This window comes from Centrocercus urophasianus, unplaced genomic scaffold, assembly GCF_019232065.1.
Source record: "Centrocercus urophasianus isolate 14NV4802_14NV808 unplaced genomic scaffold, USGS_Curo_1.0 seq_33, whole genome shotgun sequence".
NCBI classification, from domain to species: domain Eukaryota; kingdom Metazoa; phylum Chordata; class Aves; order Galliformes; family Phasianidae; genus Centrocercus; species Centrocercus urophasianus.
In genome coordinates, this window is record NW_024884900.1 from 6,759,290 (window position 1) to 6,786,781 (window position 27,492).

Below are 27,492 nucleotides of genomic sequence, written 5' to 3' on the forward strand. Positions count from 1 at the left end.
TGATGTGCTGCTTCCCCTCTTCACAGAATCACAGAATCACAGAATCACCCGGGTTGGAAGGGACCCCAAGGATCATGTAGTTCCAACCCCCCTGCCTAGCAGGGCCACCAAACACACACATTCAGATCAGGTTGCCCAGGACCCCGTCCAACCTGGCCTTGAACACGTCCAAGGACGGGGCATCCACAACCTCCCTGGGCAGCCCGTTCCAGGGCCTAACCACTCTCCTTGTAAAGAACTTCCCCCTAACATCCAACCTAAATCTTCCCTCCTTCAACTTGGATCCATTTCCCCTAGTCCTGCTGTTGTCAGCCCTTTTGAAGAGTTTACTCCCCTCGTGGGTGTAGGTTCCCTTCAGGTATTGATAGGCTGCAATGAGGTCACCCCGCAGCCTTCTCTTCTCCAGGCTGAACAAGCCCAACTCCCTCAGCCTGTCCTCATAGGGGAGGTGCTCCAGCCCCCTGATCATCTTAGTTCTCTTGTCTAATGCAAACGCAAAATGTGCTCACTTGCAAAGAGGGTTTGTTCTTGCTCTTATTTTCATTTGTGGCAGGATTACACGGATACAGCTGAGGAGAATGTCACCTGTGAAAGGAGTCATTTGGATAAGCCCTTCACGAGGTGTTCATACAGTTGCAGTCTGTTTCTTAATTCTAAAGGTGTATTAGAGGCTGAACAAGCATCCTTCCCCAGACAAAAGATGAAAACTGTACGTGGATTATGCATAAGGGATGAGCAAAGAGGTGAACTTTACTGCATGTGTGTATAGTGCTGTGTAGAGAAAGCATTCCAAGTGGAAACGCAGGCTGAGGTGATACAAAGGATGTAATTAAAAAATGTGACAGTTGTTGAAACTCACAGAATGAGAATCTCCTAAGCAGGTGTTTTTCAATTAGGAGTACAGTGAAACAAGCGGTTTGGTTGGTTTCCTTGAAGTTATTTAGTAACAGAAAACTGCTTGTGAAGTGTTCTGGGCTCATAATTACTGTTAGTCTGGACGGATCATTCCTGGTTATACAGTTGTCCCGTGAGATGCATGCAAAAACAAGTGATGCACAACTGGGCAGTGGCTCGTGCTGTTAGCTCTGCCTGCAGCGATTTGGAGAGCACTCACTGGCAATCCAGTCGTGTACGGTTGATTCCTTATTATTCAGCTTCTAAATTTAATTCTAATATACTAAGTATTTCATAACAGTATTTTAACCTGTTAGTTATTACCTGAATGTTAATCATGTCTAAATTTGGCCACAAACGATACCCTGAGATAGAGCAGATTCAACAAACCACAGCTGCAGAGTTTCTCAAACTTCAGTCAGCAGCGGAGCACCAAGGCTTCCTTCCTTCTGGCCAGGGAACAAATATTGGGAACAACAGGGGAACAAGTATTTGGTGAACGTGCATCACTCAGAGGAGCTGTAATCCAAGGGCACTTTGTAGTAGATTCTTGAAAACTTTTCAGTGGAAACTGGAAGCTCTCACATCTCCAGTGTGTGAACGGTCCCATCTAGATTGCAGGCATGGCACATGTGTTGGCAGGATCTCACCTGGTTTTAATTAAACCGGCAGGAACGCCCCAGCGGCTGTAATGCATGCTGCTTCCACAAGTCTGAGCCGGTTAACAGAGCGCTGCCTGTGAGCGCATCTCCTCACCAGCTGCCTCCTGCTGGCACCACCGGCCCGTTCCTGCTAAGGAGAACGGCAGCACAGGGCAGGGCTGAGGCCGAGTAAGGGCAGGTGCTCAGTCAGGTGGAGCGACAGCGCACTGAGAGCCACCAGGGCTGCTGCCCAGCTGCCGAGTGTGTGCCTGGACAAGCAGGATGCTCCACATGAGTCACGGCCAAGGACTCCCTCGGTGAGTAATAGCTAAGAAGATGAACTCAGTTGAATGCTCTGTTTGAAACGAGGCAGCTTCCTAAGTGCATACAACTGCCACAGCTTGGCCTGCTGAGTGTCAGCCACCAGCTCCAACCGTCACCAAACGCACGTGCTCATCTGGGCATTCTCGGTTGCATTTGTCAGGTTCAGCCATCAAAACAACTTCTGCTAGCACAGCCAGATGCAGAACGGGGTAAGAAAATACATTGCTGTGTGCATGGACAAGTGCCAAATGCCTGCAATAAACAGGTTCCAACTTGCTGCTACCATAGAAGGATTTAGCTGCTGGTGACTTCTTGCATGACACAGCTATGAGATCGCGTGCCTAAATGAACCATCAGAATGGAAATGGTGGAGGAGGATGCTGGGGATAAGGAGTGCTCATTGCATTGCACTGACACCGGGCACACCTACTGGGAGCTCTGCAGGCAAACACTGTGCTCTGTTCCAAGGCAGTCTATATCCTGACTGACAGAAATGAACAAAGAAGGAAGAAAAAATGTTTGACTATAAAGAAATGAGCTGTAATCCTACCTAAAAAAAGTTAACTTGTACTGTTCAGTGGTTTCCTGCAGTCAGAAGTGAACGGTGACCAAGTTTTATAGAATCTTTTTGCTTGGTGTTGTCTGCACAAACATGAACATCTTGGTCTGAGAAAATGAGAAATAGACTGTTAGAGGCAGAACAGTTACCAAAGAGTGATGCTTATAAAAGCTGCCAGAGTAAGGCTAAGTCACAGTGGACCTTTTGGCCACAGCAGTGCGAACCTGAGCAGGTGGAAAGACGTGGCTTGGAACGCTGAGGGAAGGGAGAGGGAGATGTCTGCTACCAGCAGCTGGGGCAGAGTTGTGTTCTGCTCAGCGCTGAGTTGCTATATGACAATCTGACCTACAAACCTGTGCCGCAGACAGAACAAAATGCCAGTCAGTATAGCATCAAAAAGTCTAAAAGCAAAGTGACACTGGAGCAGAGGATGGGGTTTAAAGCGATGCCTGCGGAACAGAGCTGCTACCAGGGCAAGGCTGGTACCTGGCTCAAGTAACAGGAAACAGAAACGGTAAAGAAAGCAGAAGGAGAACCTACAACTCCTGAAGCCAGGGCTGCAGCAGGACGGCCGCCAGCTCCCTTTGTTTGCAGCACCGGCTCCGTGCCGCCGGACAGCCGCCGCTCCCGGCTCTGTGCGCCCGCTACTTGGGCGCCACCCTGCGGTGCAGCGCGGCGGCGCCTCCCGGCCGCTCCCATTTCCTGGTGCTCTCAGATGCGGTCAGCTCTGCACGGCACTGCCCTAATAAAGCAGTGGGATGCATGGATGATGCCAGTACTCACTGGAGGTCCTGCAGTCTGTAGAAAAGAATGAGTTGCAGGAGTGATATCGAATAAAGAGCAACAAGAGCTTCCCGATGCGGTAAGCTGGCACACTGAATGGTTTTCAGATGCAACTTAAGTGAAGTTCTCTGTAGGAGCGGGGAAAGATACCCATAGTCTATAGCTAAATCCTTCATTGGAAAGTTGAGAGCCAAGATGTTACCAAAAAAGTTCTGTCTTGCAATAAAATCAACGTAGACTTATTCATGATGAAGATGGGCTGAGCAGGAACACGCCTGCTGGCTCCTGAACAGCTCAACCTTCATGAAGTGAAGATGGAATGAAATACCGCGCTGTTAGGCACACCAGGGTACAAGAGGCCAGACTTCACAAGATGGCCAAAACCTTAGATGCTGATTTGTTTTTCAGTTTAGTGTGACACAGTCTTTTAAAAAAAGCCACCAAAGCCCAGCAATGTTTTCTTGTCTTCATCCATGAGTCATCGACTGATCTGTAACTGGTCCAACTAACTGCTTCATTCTTAAACTCTTACTGGTTATTTTTTCACTTTAAACTTTCTTACCAGGATGCAATAAAAGGCCCTCTGAAGCTGACAATCCACAAAATGTCTCAAGAGACATTATGGAGAGTTATTTTTCTAAAAAGATGAATGTGATAGGAAAATACATCCTGGAAAAACTGACGAAATGCACTTTTTCAAGTCTGAGTGGACGGAAGAAAGGCAGGGAAGAAAGGTGCCTACACACAGTAGAGAAACCAGAATGCTTTCCTTCATTCTCCTTTCTTCCCCTTTCAGACCTCTTTTTGGAGGAGAAAGGGGAAGAAATGTGGCTGCTCAATTCAGGTCTGTGGAATGTGCGCAGTTCCAGCAGGGTTCTGAGGAGTATGGTGATGTTTCCATCTCTCTTTTCCTGCTTGCTGTAGTGTTCTGCGGTGTTTGGGTTTTTTTTCATTTGTCTTTCCTTCATTGTCATTTGGTTTCATTCCCCCTGCTTCCAACAGGAAGTATTCTGCAGTGTTAGCTGTCTGCTTAAATTGCTGACTTGACCTGAAACCTCGGAAATCTTGGAAAAGATTCAGTTCTGGGGGCAAATCTGGCACTGCAGGGCAGGTAGGAGGTAATGGGAGGAGTGAGTGGTCGGGTGGAAGGGACAGCATGAGGTGGGCCTGTGTTAAAGGACAGGGATGTGTGTCTGTGGGGGATTAAGACATGAGTTGCAGAGAAAGCAATCTGTCCAGAGTTGCACAGGAAGTCTGTGGTAAAAGAGGGCTCAAGTCCAAGGCAGGTATCTGATCTAGTGAACTAACTTATCTCTTTTCTTTCTCTCTGTTCTGTAGGAAGGCTGGTTTTAGCTCCAGCAACTCACTGAGACCTCGGCAAAGATTGTTCATAACTTTTTTTGCTATGCAGTACCTCTGAGATCATCATCAACTTGTGCGCTTTTATTTCTTGGATGCACAGTGGATTATTGTGCTTTTGGCTGAGTCGGCTCTTCACTGTCCTCAAGGCAAAGCACTTCAGTATTTTTGTTCAACAAAAGCACAGGACTAAAACGTTTTATTTTATTAAGCTCTCCCTGCTACAAGGAACATTTCACTTCAGTTTTTAGTGGCTGGGCTCTGTCGCCGGAAATGACTGTAGTGGCTGCAGTTCCTCATAGCCTGAGCACAGAACTGCCTTCTAGCTTTGTTGCACCGAGGAAACGCTTCATAGCATGCGGTGGCTTTTTGCACTGGGAAGCATGCAGAACCCAAGTGCACATGAAAACACGGACTTGCAGCCCAGGGTGCCTCACGAGGAGCAGAATTATGGAGCTACTGCAGCACGTGTGAGACGAGGTCCACAAGTGCCAGTGTCAAGGAACAGGCCAGCAAAGAGAGATTACCTGATAGTTGGTGTGCTGTGCTACGCAAACCTAATAAATTTCATGGATTGGTTTATTGTACCAGGTAAGAGTCTGCTTCCTCTTTCTGAGGAAAAAGAAATCTAAGTTCTCAACAGCTTCAACAGCTCTATTTATTCCTCAGTTACAAATATTCTGTATTGTAAAGGTATGCTTCGTGTCTTTTCAGTCTTTCTTGTTTAGCCTGCAGCTCGTACTCTCTGTGAAACTTCAAATCACATTCCTGAAAGACAAATAAATGATGTATTAGTTATTCATCATCAATAGAATGCTGTTAAATGCTTAAGGTTCATACCTTGAAGCTATTATAAACAAATATTAGCACACAGAACAACTGGTCAATTGCTTGTGTCTGGATTTCACAGAGATTTGCTGTAAAACATCTCTATTGTATGCCTGCTGCATCGCTGGCTCTGGTAGATGAGCTGTGGCATTCCTTCATCTGAAGAGCAGCGATGTCATTTCCCACATTAAAAGTATGAAAATTATGTGCAAGTTTCTTTGAGGAAGGCTTAACTTCCTCCTGAGCTGGTGGGATTTGTATGATTTCTGCAATGAAGAGTGTAATACAATTCTGCAAAGAGAATGGAGGCTCATTTCCCCGGGGATCACCTACCAAATTGACAAGCTTCCCAAAATACGATTCTTTGATCATTTATTAATTAGTCTGTTTACTGCTAGTCTATTATTAATTAGTTTGTTTACTGACCTAGGCATGAGCAGCAGAGCATTGCTTCTGTTACAACACTGGGAAATGTGTTTTATTTTTTTCTCTGCATACATATACTGTGTCTAGTGTAAATTCTTCTTAGGATCACTCCTCAGCATCTATCAAACTTCCAGGGGTCTTACCTGGAAACTGGAGGACGGGCTTGTGAGCTTACTGTATTTTACCTCTGAGTGGCCTGGAAATGTTTAAAAACTTCGAATTAATATTTAGGGTTGGCACACAAAGTAATTACTTTTACTGCTTAGACCATTAAGAAATTCAAGACATTAAGTCAGTATCTTTAAAATGGAGAGGTCAATGAATTTAGGAGTTAAAGCTTTTTCTATTGAATGCTTGTTAACCACACATCTAAGAGGGAAGGAAGCATGAAGGGGTGCATGCTGAATGATACTGCAAGACTGTTAGTGAAAGAAATTCAGTGTATGAATTCAGCTGTCAACTAAATTTCACTGTAGAAGGGTGGGGGACAGAGGGGGATGAAAATCCCTTTGAGCAAGAACTGGGATGGAGGGGGGCAGGCCCTTGGAAGTATGAAGTGCCAGCAGCCATTGGGCTCATTCCTGGCTTTGAACTATTGTTTGACTCCTGTGCATGCTAAGAGCTTAACATTTTAAGCAGGTCTGTGAAGCAGAAGTTGCTAACAGCTCAGTTTCTTCTGTGCGAGGTACCTGCAGGGATATGCAAAATTCAGGAACAGAGATGCAGCTTGTATTCAGGCCTTTGAAATACCAGACATCTTCTTTAATTACAGTATATCACCAAAATGCTTTTTACTTAACTCTATGGCTTCTTATTCCAGGGGGTACCTTGCTTACAAACTGCACTTCACAGCACAGCAATCTGCTCTGCAGTGCTGGAACTCAGCTGCACTGCACAGTTCTTGCACCAGTTCTCTTAGTTTGGCTGTCCACACATAGCAGTGTTTTGGTAACTATAAGTTAACGACAAAGTGAAGGAGAGGCACAGATATTTAGTTAAAAGTAAACTTATGTGTAATTGTCTGCTAGAATTGAGACTTCTACTCACTAACAGCAGTGATCATGCAGACTTCTGCCCTCCTGTTTCCCTGTTCCTTTGGCATTTGCTGGTCTCTGGCTGGCCCGTTGCTGCAGTGATCTGGAGGGGGACATTTTAATGGTGCTCAGTGTGAACGTTGGTCGCAGTCAAATTGTGGCTCCAGCCAGGTGCTGTAATAGCTGCGGTTTGTACTGAATTCTCCACTCGCTCAAAACTGAAGTTCACATGATTCAGCATTTCTGTGTGTTGATCATCACCTGCTGGAAAGAACAGATCCGAATAATGGCTGTGCTGCAATAATGCAAAATCTAAGGGAGCCGTTTGTTGCTCTGAGCGAGGTTGCAGCTTTAAGTTTCTGAGACCGTTTGAAACTCTCTAAATATGAGAGTCATTGAGACGCCCACAGAACCCCCTGCGCTGCTGTGAGTCTGGAGCTTGGTCTGCACTGACTGCAAGTGCCACCAGCACTCGAAGCACAGCAGCTCTGATTGAAATTGCTGGTGAACTGACTCTTGTAAGACCGATCCAGTAGAAGATTACGAATTTAATCTGCAGAGATAAGAAATGTGAATATTTCTTTTATCTGTGTTCGTGGCACAGTAATGGTTGACATGGAAGCTGGCAAGATAAACGTGCTGTGGTTTCTAGCAAACCATCTTGAAATCAACATTGGAGTTGGCAATTTAGCAGAATCACAAAGAATGAAGTGTACTTTGCTGTCACTGTTTAATTCTGTTGCAGGGATCCTGTTAGATATACAGAAATACTTTGAACTTGGTGACGGGGCTGTAGGCCTACTGCAAACAGGTAATAGAATCACTTGCATTCAGATTTGCCTTGTGCCTATATGGTCTGTGCCTAAAACAGCCTGATATTTTCCAGTTCCTTCTCATGTGTGGCATTGCTCGCTCCCACTGGTGGGAAAGCTGTTTAAAATGTGAAACTGAAAGCTGAAAGACTTTGGTTCAGGAAAGACCAGAGCTCAGACTTTGAAAAATCCCACAGCACGTGAACCATGAAAGATGAAAGAATTTCTGAGTAAGAAATACAGAGCTTGAGCAGTTTGTGCCTGTTTTATTTTTGTATTGTTCTTCTTTTTAAATAAATCTCTATTTGAGTTTATTTCTTCAGACTCAGCACACTAAAAAATAAACTGAGTTTAAGAGGTGAGAAGTACTATAAGAACAATTTGACCAATGTTGTCTTTGTACCTTTTTGGATTCTAGTTTTCATCTTGTGTTACATGCTGGCTGCTCCCTTCTTTGGATACCTTGGTGACAGATACAACAGGAAAGTCATCCTTGGAGCTGGTATTTTCTTCTGGTCTGCTGTAACTTTAGGAACTTCATTCATCAGTGAATCAGTATGTTTGTTTTTTTTGGAGGATACTACTGAAATCACCTTGCAGGATTTGATAGAGTCCTGCTCTGATCATGTTTGGAAAAGCTGTAAGTGAGCTTTCACTGCCCAGGCCTGCACTCAGTGGGCTCTGTGCTGCAATGCTCTGTGGGACGGTGGAGCCCAGCTCAGGCAATGGAGCACATGCACACTGTAGTTGCACGTGATGGAATATTAATGCTGTCCCAAATTCTGGCTGATTGCATCACTGGGGTGCAGTGCATCGGCCAGCAAGCCTGAACAGTCACAGATCACATCCTGAAGGTCTCTGTGGTGTCACTCTAAGAAATCACTACAGTGCAGGAGGCAGAAAGCACAGCAGTGGGATGTGAGCAAAGCAGGTGTGGATGCGGGAGCCACAGATACATGCAAAAGTCAGCTGCATTTCTCCCCTGGTACATCTGACCCATTAAAATACACCTCTTTAACAATGATCTTTTTTTTTTTTTCCATGCCTTTTTTGGACCACACGATGCCTTTTACCTGCAGCATTGCTGGATATTCTTTCTTTCACGAGGGCTGGTTGGCATTGGCACAGCCAGTTATTCCACAGTAGCTCCTACCATCATTGCAGATCGGTTTGATGAGGGAAAAAGGACCACAATGTTGTCTGTCTTCTATATCTGCATTCCAGTGGGAAGGTTGGTTTTCTTGCTAGCAACTGATCTGCCTTCTGAAATTCTGTCTGAGCAGGCCTGCAACTTAATGTGCCCTCAACCTTGATTAGACAGATTCTGACATGTATCTGCACTGGTGCTTGCACAAGGATCTGTCACTTGCTTAGCATCTCCAAAGAGCACTGATTGGGTTTATTTTTAAATTTACTTTGAAGGAAAAATCACTTTTCTCTCAACGTTTCGGGAGAAACTAAGCTCTGAAAACAAGTTTTAAATAAAACATTCAATTGATTCTAAAAGAAATATGAGTGACTTATTGATTTATTCAATTGAAAATAGAAGTTTTTAAATATTTGTTTGCCTGACAATTTTGTTGTGTCTCTCTATTAAGCACATCCTAAGGAGGAATTGGGATTTTCCTCCCCTCTTTTATTCAGATTGACTGTGTCTGGAGGAGAGGTGGAGAAGGGCTTTGTAAGCGTTTCGGACTCTTTATTAGAACAGGCAGTTGAGGATGAGCCCAGAATCCAGACTAAAACAAAAGGAATTCCTGCAAGGCTTATTTCACACAGCTTGCACAGAGGGGAACAAATAACAGAGCACTCTGTGGGCTGTTTGATCTGGATCAGTGTCATCCTACAGAACGTATAACCCAGTGAAAATCTGGGATGTTATTACCACTGCCTCAAGTCCGCTCTAAGGAGATGAGATTCTCTTCTTAATGCCCATTGGCAAGTAAACCAGCAGAGACCATGCGTGTTGCTTCTGTTTTATCTGTTTTGAAAGCTATGACAGAACATTCCCTGTGCTCTCCCTAACTGGTGAGACACGTCGTTTCAGCCAGCACCAGTTCCTTAGCACCTACTGATGATCCCCTTCTGTGTCTTACAGTGGTCTTGGTTATGTCCTGGCATCCAGCATGGCACATGTCACAGGGGACTGGCACTGGGCCTTCAGGGTGAGTTCATCACTTCCACTCGTGAGCCTGAGCCATTTGCTGTGAAATTTTGGCTGAGGTTTGGACTGATGTGCTCATGGTGCTGAGGTGAGCAGTGGAGGGGATTCCTGTTCCTGCTGGGACGAGTGGACTGTTTCTGCCTGGCTCTTGTGGAATGAAGAAGATATAGGGGAAACTATAGCCAGGCCAAACTGCAGCCAGGGCAGGTGCTGATGTTCCTCTCACCCCAGGACACACTTGGAATGGTTGTACAGCAGTCTTTTATGGCTGCATCATCGGTCCTTGGGTTTGTGATCAGAGTACTCCATGTAGTTTTCAGCTGGATTCCTCTAAAATCAGAGGAAGCAACCACGTGTCTCTATGATGGGGAGGGGACATTCATTGTCCTTCCTACAAAGTTGCCTAAAATCACCCAAACCCCCTCTTCATCTTTACGATTATGATCTACAAAGTCACACCAATTTCTGAGCACACTGACAATTCTCTGATATGCAATTCTGTATCTGAGTTTGAGTGGCTGTGGAGTTTTTGCTACAAGAAAAAACAATATCCTTGATCTAACCAGCTTTGTGTCCACAGGTCACTCCTTGCATGGGAGGTTTAGCTCTGGTTCTTCTGATTCTGCTGGTCCCTCACAGGATCCAGAGAAGGACAGAGGCACACAGAGCACTGAGCATCCATGGCTCTTTACGAGTAGCAGCCGAAAAACCTGGTGCACAGGGAGCTGCCAAGACTTCCTGGTGTCAAGATGTCACATCACTTGGCAAGAAGTAAGTGATTCTAGCAACAACTGAAAAATGCCCATTCTCGTGTTAGAAGTACAGCTTGCAAATCCTACTCAGCTCCTCTGTACCACGTGCTGTAGGCAAGGTGACTGAAACGGCTCTGACAAAATCTTTCTCCCACCCTTTTACAGGAATAGTATGAAAGAGATTGAAAATTGTTTTTGTTTTGTTTCCCTATCGCAAGGGGGAAGGAGGCAAAGCAATGTTGGCAGAGCGCTCCTGTTTAAATCCTGTTCTACTCCCCACCAAGTTTCCCCTTCTCTCTTACTTTGCATGCAGGTGTAGGTTGCTGCACTTTGCAGGTGTAACTTCATCTGTAATTCTTAGTGCCCGAGGAAAGTCGGATCAGCGTGCTTAGGCAGGAGGCTCCCCCCTCCCGTTACCCCGCAGCTGGCGAATATGTGCCGAGGTCGGGGTGGAGGAGGTGGATCCGCTCTGAGAACAGCAGGTGCCGCTGTGCTCCTGCGCCAGACCCCGCTCTGCGTTGCCTGCACCGGCAGCCTGCTTCCCTGGGGTCCCGATGAAATGCTTTTCGAGAGATGCTCCTCTTGCGGCTCTGGGACTTTCTTTGGAGTGCTTTCCTTCTGCAGGAGCCGGCGTTTTCTAATTGATGATTAGATTTGCATCCTATTTGCATCCTGAGCAGTGAGGTCATTAGAGGCCGTTTGTGTTGGATGACAGTTTGCAGGCAGCAGCAGCAGTCTGAACCTCCCTGACGTGTCAACAGCCAGACTGATGCCAAGGCTGTTTTTCTGCAGAGAAATTCCTTACAACCTCCAGCAATGTTATAAAACTAGAATTCTGTTTTCTTTTCCTTTTGGAACAGATTCCCAAAGCACAAGGGCACTGTCAAAAGCCATGCAGTTCCATGCTGCAATGAGTGCAAGAGCCTCTTATCTTTAAGAGTCGTAGAATCAGATTGGTATCTTAAGAAATCCTCTTGCTGGTAGTCACCTCCTCACTCACAGCACTTCTATTTCATCTCAAGATTTCACAACTCCTCTTTGATTTCAAAGGGGATTTTCTATAGACCTCTAGCTTGAAAGAGATCAGTAAAAAGTTCATTTTCTACTAAAATAGGGCAGTAAGGCAGCATGACTCAAACATTTCTCCTTCTGTCTGATAGCTCTTTGTGCAGACTGAGATCAGTTTTTACTTTATCACCTAGAATTACAGTACTTGAACCACCACCCCTTAACTGTTGGAAAGAGGCAGAAGTTGCTCTTCTACACTGGTTATACAAACAGCTGAAATCCACCCCGAGGAATTTAAAGTTGCACTCAGAACCCTTTAATTTAGCTGCTAAGTCTCAGAATTCTTGCCCACTTTCAATTGTTGCAGTTCTGCTATCAAAAATGTCACAGCAGATGTTTTAGAATACTTAGCAATAAAATCTACAAGAGACCATGACTGGCCCTTAACATGGAATCAGGAGGTCACACTCTTCACTCTAATTAGTATTTTGCTGTCAAAATTCATTGGTTAAGCACCATCAAAGTTCCTGTCTTCACATGAACGCAGTCGTAACCGAGAATTCAGTGAGAATGCAGTCCTGCTGAGATATCTGAGTGGAATGCTTTGCTATCGCTGGACACCCCGGATGGTGCGTGTGGGTCCAGCCTCGTGTCCCACTCTTTCAAACAGCTCTCATTTCCTTCATCTTCCAGTTGGAGCTTTGTCTGGTCCTCGCTGGGTCTCACTGCCATGGCCTTCGTCACTGGAGCGCTGGGGCTGTGGGTGCCGATGTTCCTTTACAGGGCTCAGGTTGCCCTGGGCATTGTGCAGCAGTGCCTGGAAAAGTCCTGTGACTCATCTAACAGGTGAGCTGTGCAAGGCTGGAGAAACGCTCGTGGGGAGCGGTGTGCAGTGCTAAACCACAGGCTGTTCCAAAGGCAGATGTGACTGTGAATGCTTTGTGAAGGCAAAGAGGTGTGAATGTTAGACCGAATTGCTTCCAGGTATGCTGAGATGCTCCTATTTGTTTGTTTGTGATCACTTGGTGCACTGGAAAGATGCTGCCAGCCCTGTCTAAGTAAAATGGAAAGAAGCAGTAAGAGGAACGTTTACAGGGAAAGAAGCAACACTGGAAAGGAAACTTCAGTTAACTATTGACTCTGCACCTCATGCCACTTACGTACACATTTAGGCATGTTTAAATCCTGCATTTTAGTAACTCTCCTACTACCTTCCTGTTAGTCTGGTTTGAAAAAAAAATACTGCTGTGCTGGCTATCTTTGTGAGTCAAAGCACAAAGTTAAGCTTGATGAATTGATCTGGTATTGTATTATTGTGTCAAATCAAGATAATTTGCTCATGTGAATAATTGCCAGCAGAGCTCTGCTTACAGAGACAGTCAAGACCAATAGAGATTCAAATTTTGGGTGGGCAATGTTCATTTACAACAGGAGAGCAATCTATTTTATGATGGATTTCAGAGAGAAACTGTCCAGTTTTAAATGAGTGGGAGTTACACTGAAAAGTCAACCACAGGTGCCTCGATGGGAAATGCAGTTGTCTTTCCATGGCTGCCACCACCAGCACTTTATTTAATAGCATATAACACGAAGAAAGTGAGTGAATTAGGAATTTGACTCAGGGTAGAGAGAAGAAAGGAAGCTGAACTTTTTGGAACACTTTTAGTAGTTAAGCTGACAGTGTTAGCTTATCTTATCTTATGCTTTGAATTGCTATTCCACAGTGGTGTTGCTAGAGCAGACGTGATTTTTTGGGTAAGTAAAAGGGAGCTCTGATAGTTTAACCTCATGTACTGCATCTTACAGGATGCTTTAAAAATAACCTTGGTGTGAGCTAGTGCCAGAGGCAGCAGAAGGCAAGTTGGAGGCTGCTATTCCAGGGGGATAGAGAGAAAAGTAATACAAGCAGCTGTGTCAGCCTGCAGCTGGGAGTGCTGGGAACATGGAGCTGCGTGTTCCCAACTGCTCAGGGATGCTGTGAGGATGCTGTCCCCTCTGGCTGCTCAGAAGCTGAGGGCTTTTGTTAAGGATAGAGCTGTGTCACTTGGACTCTCTGGAAACACCAGTGCAAATAGCACACAGCTGACTCGGGTCTCAGTCCTTTCAAGATAGATAAACAGGAAGTTTTTATTCTGGTCTTTGTGCAGACATCTTCAAACAGATCAGAGAGGTATGTGAGTATTCTTAAGCCCTAAAGGATCCCATAGGGTCCTTTCCCCAGGATTAGGATTCTTTGCTTTCCTTCTCCCTGTCAGCTGAACTGTGCTCTGATTTCTTCCAGCTGTAGGTTTATTTCAGCTGCAGTCTACAGCACTTGAATTTTCTAAACACAATTCTGTGAACGCTTAGATAAAGTCATGTCACCTTGGAGTTGCTTCTCTTGGACAAATCTGCAAATTACTTATTCTGCCTGTTCAATCTCTATTGTTTCTAACAAGCTATACAGAATCCTGAAGAATTTACAGGAGGATCACAAACGTGCTTACAATTTGTTATGTAGTATAGCAGTGCTTTTTCTCTTGTAGAGTCTTTGATGCATTAAACCATCAGTGGCACCACTGGTCTCGTTTCAAGAGGCTTGCTTTGCCATTAGGGTCTCACTGAGTCAGAGAGAAAAGTTTATCAGGAAGACCACTGGAAGCTGAAACTTCTGATCTATTTGAATGCATACTCTTAAAAACTTACTGTTCCCAGGGAACAAACTTTCATTTTCAGATGCAAAAGCTGGGTGGCATTTGAAATTCTGCATGCAGAAAATTCTACATGGATATCCCAGTGGTCAAGTATTCAGTGCTCTGTGCACAGTTCTGAGTACTGGTAGCTGTATCCCCTAGGCAGAGAGGTGAGCCGTCTCAGCCTGAGGGCTCTAATTTAGATGTATATAATTCTTGTGATAGGATCTCTTTCCAGGACAGCAGACTGTGATACAGAGTTATTCCATCTGTTTTAAGGATGACTGAGTCAATCAGTTCCCAGGCTAACCAAGATGACTGTGCCTCCTCTGAATCACTGCATGTCCAAGCCAGGTCATGCTGGGAAGAGTCCTCCTTGAGGCTGGCTGTGTAATACCTGCTCAGTAAATAGGGAAATACCCGCTCCACAGGATAGAGCCTCTGTTGCACAGGCATAGCTGCAATTTAGGCATGGGACTAAATCCATTTAGGAAGAGTGGGAGGGTTAGATCAAGTGGAGTGAAATTCAAGTTGCCAACTAAAGACTCTCTGAAGTCGAAGGTATAAGCTGACAGTGGGACATCTAACACCAAGCTTTTTCTACAATGCGATTTTCCTGCACTTAACTGCTCCTTTGTTTTGTCACCAGCCTAATATTTGGAGGCATCACCATTGGGACGGGAATCCTGGGTGTCATTGCTGGGGCAGAAGCTGCAAGAAGACTAAGGAAAACCAGCAGCAGAGCTGATCCTCTGATCTGTGCCACAAGCATGTTTGTTTCTTCTCTGTGCCTCTACATAGCAATCATGGTGGCCCAGAAGAACATCCTTTCCACTTTTGTGAGTGCCAGTTTGTCTATCACTAGGAAGTGTCTTCTGGAATCGTGGGGAGGTAGGGAAGTGGGAGGGGGAGGAGAAGGATTGCTACTGTTGGATTCCTGCAGTTCTCTAGACCTCTAGAAAGAGGTTTCATTAATTGGGACAGAGAGGTCTGCTAGCTCCAATACTGCCTGTGAGACCCAGTGAGCATTACTTGGCCCACTGAAGGGGGTAGGCAGGCAGAGTGTCAGAAATCAGAACTCAGGATGTACAGACTTGGCCTGGGCTAAAAAAGAGGATTGGAAGCCTGCATGGTTGGCCACATGAAGCTTGAGCGTCCGTATGCAAAAATGTAGTTAGAAGAAGTCTCAATCTTGTGTTAATTTTTAATGCTGTGTGACTAATTCAGTGTTCTTGTTTCTTTTTACTCTCTGAATTGGGACTGTACAATACACAGAGTTCTTGCTAAGAATAATTGAACTGTCACCTTCAGTGCCCCAAATCACAACCTGATGTTCAAAGTCAAGCTTTTGGCAGTGCAACATGACGTATAAATCACTGAAGTTCTGTTTTCAGTAAAGAGAAAAGCAGAAACTTAGTATGGATGAGGAATAGTTCAAAAAACACCTTGAGAGAGAGGACTGAATGTAAACTTTATTTTAACTACAATGTGGTGAATCCACCATTACTGCGATTATCATAAATAAGAGGATCTGAGTAAAGTTAATTACAGTAATCAACACTTCTGCAATAGGGTATTTTTGCAGCTTTTTTGCTTCTCACACTCGTTCAAAGAGGTTTTCCTTTTGACTCCTCAAGGATATGCGTTCCTGTGAAAAAACCTTTAAACCAAAACTAAAAACAAACGGATTTGCAAGTCGGTGCGTGTGTGCAAAAAGCAAAATGTGAAACTGAAGATTACTGTTGGATCCAAGAGCAGAGATAGAAATGCCCGAAGAAATCACCATTTTCTTTTTTGGCCCCTTAGGTTGCTACATCGTCCCATCCTGAGCACCTCCTTCAGTTCTCTTTTGCCATTAAAGGTGCAGTGCCCAGTCAGAGCTGTGTTTGGTTTGTCAGTCTGTATTGCTGGAGTGAATCAGTGCACTTTTCCAAACCATACCTTTTATTGGGACTGATAAAACAACATTTGTTTTAAATATTTCTCTCCTTGCGATCAGCATTCTATCTTCGTGCTGCTATCTGGGAGGAAATTGTAAACCAGGATGTGGATGGCTGGGTTCTTTAGGTTTCTTCCCATGGGCAGAGCAGTTAGTCCCACAAATAGGGACTCTGCCATTGTATCTCGTGTTTGATGTTTTCGCTTCAGGTGTTCCCACACGTAATGCCTGCACTGCGCAGGGTAACAAATCAGACATAATCCTAAGCACCTTTTTCTGCTAATATTTTTGCCACACGGCTGTTTAATCTCTGCCTCCTCTGGCACCAGCCGTGCCTCTGCTTGCTTCCCAAACAGGATCTGACATGAGTCACACTGGTGTGGGAATTGGAGTGGCATGCCAGCTGGTGCATCTCATCCCGTGAAACAGATCTTCCATTTGTGTAGGACTCTGGCTGGAAACTGGCTTTCCAGTTGCTGTCTGTCCAGGCGCTCCACCGTTAGCAGTCCTGTCTCCATCACTTCACTTCAGTGCAGAGGTCACTGAGGCAAAAAAGCCACACGCACTGCTTGCAGTTGTAGCAGTTTTTGTACGGCGCTTTCCGCTGTCTTGAGTGAATAATGAAAGGGAATGAATGGGTGTCCTCTGCTATGGACGAAGCTGGAATGAAAGTTTGAAAGCATGGGAATTCTTGAGTTAACGCATAAATATTGCAGGACTTGCAGGTCTCTGTTGGAGAGATGAACTGCAATGTCATGAGGTTTCTCTCTTTCTGGACACACAGTTCTTGATTCCAAAAGCTCTTTGAGAAGGCAGAGAAAATGATCTGGCTTTGTTACCACAGAGGAGGCTCTGTCTACACCTCTTCCTCTTTCCAAAAGAGGACAAATACGCTGTCTGCATGCAGCAGCTGCTTTGGAAAGTCACGTCTGAACCCTGCATCTGAGAACTTCGGACTGTATTTGGTGCTAAGGGAACTTCAATTGGAATGGAGACACAGTCCTGCCCTGCAAATTGCCTTTGGAGGAGACACTGCAGCCCTTGTCTGATACTCCTGTGTGGTGTGGAGCTTTTGAACAAAACATCCAGACAACACACGGTCCAGCCATGCTAACTCTTCTTTTTGTCTGGACATGTGGCTGTTTAAAACCCTGTGTTTGATGTTAATTGCACTCCAATTCTCTTCATATTGGCCTTTCACAAATGGCCATCTACAAAGCAAAATCTCCTTAAAATTTGGGATCTTGCTGTGGTTACATCCTTTGAAAACCAACTGCAAGCATTCAGTCTCTTAAAAACTTGTCCTAGAGAAGGTGACAGCAATAGAACTGTTTCTGGATACACTTAGCAGATTAGAACGGGGATGTCACCAAATTGATTGCATGAATTTATTGGAATCTTTTTCTGTATTAATTTAAAAGAACTTGAGACAGTACAAGGAACATTGAGAGGTTGTAGAACCAGAGGATTTGCTTTAAATAAAGCACTGCTTTCCTGCCATCATAAGCACTTCTCCCTTGCCAAGTGCAGTACTTCCAGGACATCTTCACCTGCTTTAGAGATAAAACAGCATACAACTTTCTCATATTTATAGATTGCAGCTGTTGTGCCGTTGGACGGATGAGAATGCCATCTTTTCAACCATACTGCATTTATTCTGCATGAGAAAGTACAAAATTGATATTGATTTTAGACAGAATATGTTGGCATAATCTGTAGAATGATTTACTGTTTTCTCTTTTTTTCCTAATGCCCTGAAACTGCAGTCCACAGAAAACGTTAGGAGAGAAAGAAAAGCTAACAAAGCTGCATCTCAAACAGTAACACAGTCACATGTGAACCAATTACTCTCTGCAGCATGAGATCTCAGCCACTAAGTATCACATCCACTTGGCATGGATGGCTTTTCATTAATTCCCATTCCTTCAAACTCTGTGTTGAGAATATAACTTGTTTCCTGAAGATAAATTTTACACTCTTTTCTCACACTAGGCATGACATGCTCCTGTTCTTAGGGGCTTGAAGAGATTAAATGACTTGAAAAATCATGAAGAAAAAGGCAAACATGAAACAACTCTATAAGTACTAAATATATACAGGAGATGGAGCGTTCAGGGGATTGAGCAATCTGTTACTTGGTGTGTGAAGGCAGGCAGTCTATAGTCCATTGAGGATATAGAGGAACAGATGGGAGACTTCAGAACCTTACCTTCTAACCATTTTATTTTCATCCTGTGGTATCTTGAGTGTCAGCTAGGATTTAAAGACACCTCTTTGTTCTTTGTTTCCCCCCCGTTTCCCCTTGACCTCACATATCTGTTAGCTATGGCGTGACCAACAGAATGCAGGTAAACTCACGTTGTTATCACTGTGCAGCAATAAAACTGCACTTCTACATCTGTGCCTAATTTCCCTATGAGCACTGCTTTGACTACTTCATAGGCTGTGTCTCTATGTTAAACAGCAGCATGTTCCAGGTCAGGGGAAAAAAGGAATGAATTTGGATCTTCCAAGAGAGACTGGAGAGCATCAGCTGGAGATTAGATGGTGAAGGGCTGATTTTTTGAGGTGGACTGCAAGGTTTGACCTTGTTGGTTCTTATTTCTGTGCAGCTTGGCAGTAAGTGCAGTACTGCTGACCACGTTACCAACACATTTCATTCTGTGTTTGGCCCAAAGTTTATTTTCCAGGTGCCATCTGACACGGAGGCCTGTGCCACTAAGTAGAGTAAACCTTCTAGAAGAGCTCCCTCCCTGCAGTGCAGCTTTAATGCTTTCTTCAGGTATTGATTAGACTGTAGAGCCTGCTCAAATCCATGACTGGGTCTGGCTGAGAGGGTTAATCTCTTCTAAGACAGACATCAGAACAGCTGAGGGCCCTTCCCCTTTTTCCTGATGACTGAGTTTCCATCTGTGATGAGTTATGGAATTCCCGTAGGGCACCAAGTCTTGGAGGCTGCCTGACCATAGGAGTCCATTTCGCTTCAGAAGTTACCTCTCTGAAGGAGCCTTCAACAGTACTTTTACCAGCACAGAGATATTCAACTGATTTCATTTGGAAATCTGTGTAAAAGGAGATCTTTGAACACTTTACAAACCCTGTGCTGGAGGCTTCACAAGATTTGCCTCCCTCCTCTTGGGCTCAGCAGTTCAGTCCATACAATTTATTAATGAGAGTGCTTCTGTATTTCCTCCTTTGGCTCTTTTGCCAAATATTAGCCACACAAAGCACCTCACACACCTTCCCTGGTTCCTTTTTCCATATTTAAGATGAACGTAGTGGTTGTAAGCACAGACACAGTTTAATTCATGAAGAGATGGGTATGTACAGCAACTCGTTGAGATAGGCACAGTTGATGAGGCTGCCTTCATCTTCATGCTAAGGGATCTCAGTGTCTCTGTGTAGTCACTGTGTGTCTGTATAGTCACTGCTTTCTTCTTTTCTGCAGATTTTTATTGCATTTGGAGAATTGTTTTTATCTGTCAACTGGGCTGTTGTGACAGACATACTGTTGGTAAGTGCTTGTGGAACTATTTGCTTATTCTCAGCTTTTCACAACAATTTAGCTCATATGTGTGCATCTTGCTTGCCAGGAAGACCTGCTTCCTCCTCCTAGGAAGAACAAAACCTTGCTAAGAATGCCCTTTCTGGGACCCTGCTGACGTCTGTGTTGTAACCTGGTGCGTGGTGTCCCAGCAGAGGTACTGCTAACAGGACAGGTGTGCTAGTGACAGCCCGAGCTCACTGTAAGCCCAGGAGAGAGGCACACTGGTTTGGGTGCAGCTCATGCCAGTGTCCTGCTGCTCCTGGGGCCCACAGCAGTCTGGATTTTGTGTACAGCTCTGCGCTGTTGGATCTCCACCAGGAAAGGTCTCCATCAGAAAGAGGATCGCTTTCTGCTTTTAGGGAGAGGTTCTACGTTTGTGCCCAAAGCTTTGAAAAGAGAAAGTCGATATTCTGTAAAGTAATGTTAGTCAATCTGTTACACTTCTTTTATTTTGTGAACTATCAGCAAGTTCCTTCACTCCAGAACACGGTGCAGATAACTTCCAGAGCTTCGAACAGCTCTATGTGTGAAGATGCAAAGTCTGGACTTTCTACTCACTAGAATTGTTTGAGGGATCACAGTGTCACAGCACAGAGGGTGTGATGAAACCCAAACCCTTCAAGCAGGATGCTGCCTGAGGGAGAGATTGTTCCTGGAGGTGTAGCTGTGGCAAAATGCTGATGCAGTTGGTACAAATAGAAGACAAAGGAAAGAAATTGTTTAAAGCTCTCAGCACTTGTTAGAGAAGACATGAAGATAAGGGCAAAACACAACAGAAATCTGTGAGTTTCCTACCCTCAGGCTAATGATGGGAAATCTTGAAGAGAGCCTAAGCAAGGGTCACATCAGTATCTCCTTTTTTCATAATAGTCTCGTTTCAAGAGAGTTCAAATCTACTTGCAGATTGCTGAAGCGATTCCACTGTCATAATAAATCTTTCATATAATAAGAACCACAGTGAATGCATTAAGTGTAGCACAGCATGCAGTGATGCACAGTAATGTGTCACAGGAATTTAGGACAGTAAGGAAAACTTGCAGCCAATGGTTCATGAGGAATATGGTTATCCACAAGGTTGCCATCATTTCTTGCTGCCACAGGAACTGAAAATTCGCTGCTGGGGTTGCTGTCAGTGTGGCCTTATTAGCTCAGAGTACACACCTTGACTGGCATTCCTCACAGCTGCCTAAAGGAGCAGTGAAACAAATGAGCAGCAATGAACGTATCTTTGTTACAGCTTTTGGTGTAAAAGATGTGAAATTGTGAGGCCAAACACAGAGAACTTTCTAGTGACAGGAGGGACAGGCCATGAAGCACTGTGGAACTCTGCTTGGCTGAATGGCCCCTGCCTTGATGACACAATAGCAAGTGTCTTCATAGCACGAAGAATCTTTCTTTCCATTCTGATGGAGATGAATGAATAAAACAACCAACATTTCATGGTTATTCAACAAAGCACTGCTGATACTGACTGCCATGTTCTGTTCTCCAGTTACTCTTTCACAGTACTGCTCTCTACAGGTCAGTTTTGTGCAGCCTGGCAGTTTGATAAAAAGATAAAGCTGCAGTCAGCATTAGTGAATTGGCTGTCTGCTTCAAGCTCTGTGTTTCAGTTCTCTCCTCTGCCACTGTTGAAGAGGAAGATGGCGTTACTGAGTTGGATGCTGTTGATGCAGGATTGGAAAGTAAGGCACAAGGGAGTGCTGGTCCCAAGCTGCAAAGCCTGCAGGGAGCTGTGCTTGCATTCAATTCAGTTGCTCCGCTCTGAACTTGCTTAGGGAATGCTGCATCCTATTACAGCCTGTACAAAATCCATTTCATTGCCGTATCCTCCATCCACATAAAGTAAAGAGAGGAAGAAGTTCTCGTCTCCCAAGTGACTGACACACTTCATTTGTTTTTCATTTTAGAGCATTTTGGTTGTAGGTTCAAGCAATACTGCGCTGGCTGGCAACCAGTGGGAATGTGGAGAGTAGAGCTCTGCCATGGTGTGCTTCTCAGAGCAGGGATGCGGTGTGCTTTGCACGGACCTGTGGAATCCTAAATGATAGTAATTGTTTGGTCAGAAAAATGATGGAATTCAGCTGCATGTGTGGATGGCTGCTCGTTCAGTGCCAATCATACTTGGGATTTCTGTTTCATCCTGCTAAAAATCCAGGTTTCAGTGCATTACTTCTATTACATTGACAGAAGGATGCCATAATTAACAACAGGAACTTGTTTTTCTGCATTGTTTCCTGTGTGATCTGGTAGAATTTCAGATATTGTGGCTGGATTTGTTAATGCTTGTTCATATTTTTCCATGAAAATTACTTTTCCTCCTCCCTATATGACACCACCAGGCAGACAACGTAGCTCGGAATTTGTTTATCCTGTGACCTGTGAAGCACAAGACAGAGGAAGATGTTGACTGACTGATAAAGACTTTCTTTCTTTGTGGCTAATACATCGAGATGCATTGCATGTAGCAACCTCTGTACCCCTCATTCAGCTGTAAACATAGCAGTACCTGCTGTATGGCTGCAGTCAGATTGTGCAGGCAGAGCAGTGCTGCGACTGCCTTGCTTGCAGTGCCTGGGCTGACTGGGAGGCTGTCAGAGTGAGTCTCCTATGAAATACTTGTTTACCATCTGTGAGGTACTGGTACTCAGCATTTTGGGCTTTTGGCAGCTAAAAGCAAAAGAGCTGCCTGAGCTGGAAGCTAATATTCGACTTGGGAAGGTTACCAACATGTTCCTGTCTTTGTTTATAAGTGCCCTGGGAGGTGCAGAAGCGTTTATCAGCCTGTCTCTCCCATCTGCTTTCTTAGCTGACAGCTCTGTCACATTCTCTAAAATCTCCAGAGACAGGACTTGCAAATTGCAGTGTGGGCACCTTGTGTATCCATCCAGGCATCCAGACTGGCATCTCCTGGGAGATAGCAGAGCACAGAGCATCACCTGCACTGCTGACATGGTGGGAGCTCCTGGGGGCTACTCTGGACAAATTATCCCAAAGTCCATGTATGTGGCAGTGATCAGTTTCTTCTTTTCCTGGTGAAACCTACAGAGTTTTGAGCTTTTGCATAATGCTTCCATTCTGTAGAAGAACCTGAATAATAGCACAGTGAGAGTATGAGGGAGCCTCGTAACTACAGGAAGCTGCTATCTTGTCCGTTTTTCTCATTAGAGCTTGGTTCCAAAGCCGCAGATAGCAGGTGCTAAGCCTGCCACAAGGACGTGTGCAGGACACACAGGGAGAGAAGGAGCATTCATGTCCTCCAGTGCCTGCAGCGCCCAGAATACGTTCAGGACACACCGATATTTGGTCTGCGTTTCTCAAACACAGCCTGTCATTATCAGCAGAAGAAAGAAAACCGAGTCTTGGGCAGATGATATGATATCCTCAGAGAGCCAAGAGCAGAAAACCACCAGTGAAGTTCTGCCATAGTTCTGTTAGGGAGCAAACTCTGCTCCCTAAGCCCAAAGTTTTCCACTATGGTTTGCTTATCTCTCTCATTCAGTCTGAGAGGGAGACTGAAATATTTTCTTTTGTTCTCACAAGAATAACTAATCTTGCTGTGGACAAAGTTGCTTCCTTACCCTCCAGTTTTAATTTCCATTAATGCAATTCTTTACATCCTCTGTGAAGATAAGGTATTGATGCTGCTGCTGTGATACAGCTACATCTTAGTGATAAGAGAATATTTCTTTAATATTCTGAGGCCTCTTCACACACATAGAATGATAATAAAACTCTAAGTTAAATGTGAGAGCAAAATCTTTTCTTTCCTCTATTCCCAGCATGTTGTCACACATGTTAGTGGTTCCTCGAAGGCAGCTATAAAGCTGCAATAGCTTCCATACCTTGAGTTTGTCTCTTGGCAAAATACATCACCCCATTAGAGAGCGTCTGAGACACCTTGAATGATGCTCACATAAATCTGCAAGAAAAGCCCAAGTAGAGGAAGAGAGGATATTAAGCATTTTGTCTGTGGTACGAGCAGGTGGTCGGAAAAAACAAAGACATAAAAGCTTAAAATTGCCTCTGTCTCATTCTGTGAATGCTTTTCCCTTAACCATGTAATAATATAAGTGCATTACAGAGAGAGAGACAAACAAATTATGGACAATCATACTGTATTTCCTCAAGCACAGTTTGTTTTCTTCAGTAGCACAGACGTAAAGCCCCTGTTAAACCAAAATGACTGTATTTCATTTTAAAAAATAGCTATAATCGATGTGATCCGTTGCAGCGTTCTGGACATACGTCACATCTTCTTCAAGCTGCTGTGTAAGCCCTGTGCATTCAGAAGCACAGTCACTCTGAGCTATGGTCATCCAGGTGGCTGCACTCAGCTGCTCTCCAACTGCAGCAGTCTGTAATCAAGCTGCCTTCTGGTGGGGCAGGTTGGGTCCCCTGCCTGAGCCTTTATGTGGTTTGCAGGGTCTCAGCTGACACCCCTCACAGCAAAGGCACCTACTTCATTCATGAGATGCACTCTGATAAAATCCATGCTCTTGTGTGTCGTGTTTCATTTCAGTACGTCGTGACACCGCGGCGGCAGTCTACAGCTATTGCCCTGCAGATCTTGGCGAGCCACTTGCTGGGAGACGCAGGCAGCCCCTACCTTATTGGGATGGTAAGGGAATTTTCTGCTTATCTGGGTTTTCTTTAAGGAGGCTGAAAGGCAGACACTCTCAGAAGTAGAGGCTCTTCCTGGTCTGAAGCTTGGAAATCAGTCGAGCTGTTGGCCCTGAGTAATCCTGATACTGGAATTCAGAGGAACATTTCTGTAAACATTTTTAAGTGGAATGCAACTTCTGGTGCTGTGTCTGTAGGTGTGAGCAGTTTCCTTGCAGTGTGTCGAAATCTTGAATTTGAAAACTGATGAATTTTGAAGGCACACGTTTTTGCAAAGGCAGTGTCGTGGGTGTTGCATGTCAGTACTTTTTGCTAAGCTAGTGAGGAGTTTCATATGAATTAACCACAGAATCATAGGATCAGTTAGGTTGAAAAAGATCTTTAAGATCACCAAGTCCAACCATTCAGCTAACACTGTGAGCCCACCCCTAAACCACGTCCCTAAGGGCCACATCCATGTGTCACCTGAGAAAAAAATCAAATACTGTTTTATGCATCGAAACCTCAAAGGATTAGCTCAAATTCTTAGTTCTGAAACCTTAAGATTGGTCAACGTTCTGTTGAAAATCACAAGAGTCTCCTCAGTGACTGCCTTTTGATATTACTCGACATTCAAAGCTCTGGTTTCAAATGCCCTTAACCTTGAATTCCTATATTACTTGAGAACTGTTTTCCTTGCCCTTCCTACAGCACCTTAATCTTACGTGGTTCTGGACAAAGCAACCTACTACCACTTTCTCATTGTAGATGATTTATTTTAGTTCCAGTGGATGATATGTCAGTGTTGTTTCCTTTCTTCATTATTTTTGATTTAAGGTGTGCAGTAATTCCGCACATCTACTTTGCTTTTTATTCCTTAAAGGACATGGGGGAGAGAGAGAGTTTGATGGAAGATTGTATCGTTGTTGTTCTGCAAGTTTTGTTCATATGGAAGTCATTTTAAGAAGTTCACTTCAGGAATATCTGTTCTTTCACAAATAAACAGTGACATAGTTAGAGCCAGACAGAAATGTGCAAGCAGGCTGGTCCAGCCAGCCAGATCTCCCTTTTCCTCACCTGGATGAAAGTAGGAATCTTAACTGTGTAATCTGTTCAGCAGAGAACAGTCCTCTCTCTCTGAGGGACTCCTTCTGCAGCTCACTTCTTTTGGCAATTGAAGAGATCCTTTTTCTCACTGGAGTGCATTATAAAACCATTGCCCAAGCACTGATTTGGCCACGTTCAAACATGACAGCCAATACCCTTGTGTCACTGAAACCACCAAAAATAATACAGAAAAATGGGAGGTTCTTAAAAGCTGGTGTATGCCTTGTGCATTCTCCACTCTTTGACTATCTTATGGCTTTATGCCTGGGAGATGAAAATGTTTGTATTTATTTCTTACTTACTGTTCTTTGCTAACTTTGAGGCCCAGGCAGGACTTCCTGCTGAATGTGCTGCTGCATCCTGCTGGTAACTGTGTGCAGAACACTTCTTGTGCAGTACCTGGCACGTGGTTGCCTTAAATAGCAGCCAATTGAGAAGAGTAAGATGACAAAAGTTTGTCACGGTGTATCCTCATGTAACCTTGCCAGTTTGCAAAGAACAGCGATGATAAATCCAGGAATAGAACTGCTGTATGTCCACGTGGGGTCCCTGGCAAAGAGTACCTCACTGTGTTCTGGAAGGCTTATGTGTACCAGGACACCAGCACTGCCCATATCTGCTGCTGATTCAACACTGAATCTTCTGTTTTCAGATCTTCCTGTTGTTTGCTAACCTACTTCAACTGAGGCTTTAGCTTATAAATTCTCAGGAGAGGCAGTGAATTGTCTTTTTCTGGTTTCTTCCCTTTGCACTCCAGAGATTTCCTTACTTTTTAAATTAAACACACTGGGTTTGTATTTTTGCTCTTTTCTTAGCTTTAGTCCCTATGTGCCCATTTAGAGCTGATCTTGCTCCTATCTCCTTAAAATGTCAGTCACATTCATGTTAAACCCAGCAAAGGTTGAAGAGTCTCATAATAATGCATTTCCAGTCACGTAGCATATTGTAATATTGTAAGGTATATGTGGGAATAAAAAGGGCTGCATTCAACATTCATCTTTTTGTTTTGCTAAGAAGAGTCTTTAGGTTCCTGGGATAAATATTGAACCCTGTAGGTTTTTTGAAAGTGGCTTTGCTGTCTGCAAAAATAAAATTCATTATAGCTTTTACAAACTCATCTTCAAACCAGTGAAAAAAAGCAGCTGCCTGGTATCTTCTTCCACTCCTCGCAGTATCACTCCATGACTCCTTAAATGCCTTTTGGCTCCAAACCAGATTCCCTTCTTGTCTCCAAAATCAATTTCTAGCTCTTCCCTTTTTAATGGCTATTGCTTCTCGTGGCTGTATCGGTGCCAACTCTGTTGCTATTCATTTGCTGCTGATTAGGAATAGATAAAGTTATCCAATAACATCAAGAAATGATGGAAGTAATTGCCACACATCTGTCCTTTGCAGGCTACCTGGAGATGGGCTAGAAAATGGTAAAATGAGTTAATGGCTACCAGTCATGATAAATATTGGTTGCAGTATTTCTTACTCTTGTGACTCGAGGCACTAACAGTACAATAAGCCATGAGATACCTCAACCAAATGGAAGTGGAGCAGCAGTGCAGTGCAGGTGCACCAGGCACTGGGTTTGTCAAACCAAAATAGCAGCAGGCTTTTTGTCCCCACCTGCTCAGCTTTATTCCTTTCAAGGACCACAATGCGAAGAGTCTGCTTAAATCACGAGAGAAGTATGGGTTTGTCTCAGATTGATGACAGCATTATTCACTCCCTAGGTCTCCAATGCTATTCAAGCCAAGAAAGATCAGTCATTCCAGTGGAGTTTCTGCAGCCTGCAGTACAGCTTCATCATCTGTGTTTTTGTTGGTGTCTTTGGAGGATTTTTTTTCCTCCTGACATCTTTCTACATCGAGGAAGATCGTAAAGAAGCAGAGCAGCTTTGATGTTCCTATGTATCCTTTAAACCTGTATCTGATTTTTTTTTCTGATGTATGCGAGCCATGATACTGACTCTGTAAAGCTAAAATACAAACTTATGTACTATGGTAATGCTACAATAGTTTCTATAAATAAAAAAAAGCAAAATCCCTCCAAA

At 44.2% G+C, this 27,492-nt stretch overlaps 1 protein-coding gene across 2 annotated transcripts; it reads left to right on the forward strand.

Annotated features, from left to right (window-relative positions):
• The first annotated feature begins 1,768 nt into the window (after positions 1-1,768).
• Positions 1,769-27,492, forward strand: SPNS3 (sphingolipid transporter 3 (putative)). 2 transcript variants are annotated; one of them, XM_042830272.1, is made up of 12 exons: positions 1,769-1,852; positions 4,540-5,151; positions 7,594-7,659; positions 8,079-8,215; positions 8,740-8,891; positions 9,759-9,825; positions 10,405-10,595; positions 12,278-12,430; positions 14,906-15,095; positions 19,644-19,709; positions 24,265-24,363; positions 27,173-27,492. In XM_042830272.1, exons 2-12 carry the CDS (start codon positions 4,917-4,919, stop codon positions 27,338-27,340), a joined length of 1,524 nt encoding a protein of 507 aa, XP_042686206.1. In that variant the 5' UTR covers positions 1,769-1,852; positions 4,540-4,916; the 3' UTR covers positions 27,341-27,492. The 2 variants fall into 2 exon arrangements, with proteins under 2 accessions (XP_042686206.1, XP_042686207.1); XM_042830273.1 differs by lacking the exon at positions 1,769-1,852 and adding an exon at positions 3,234-3,280.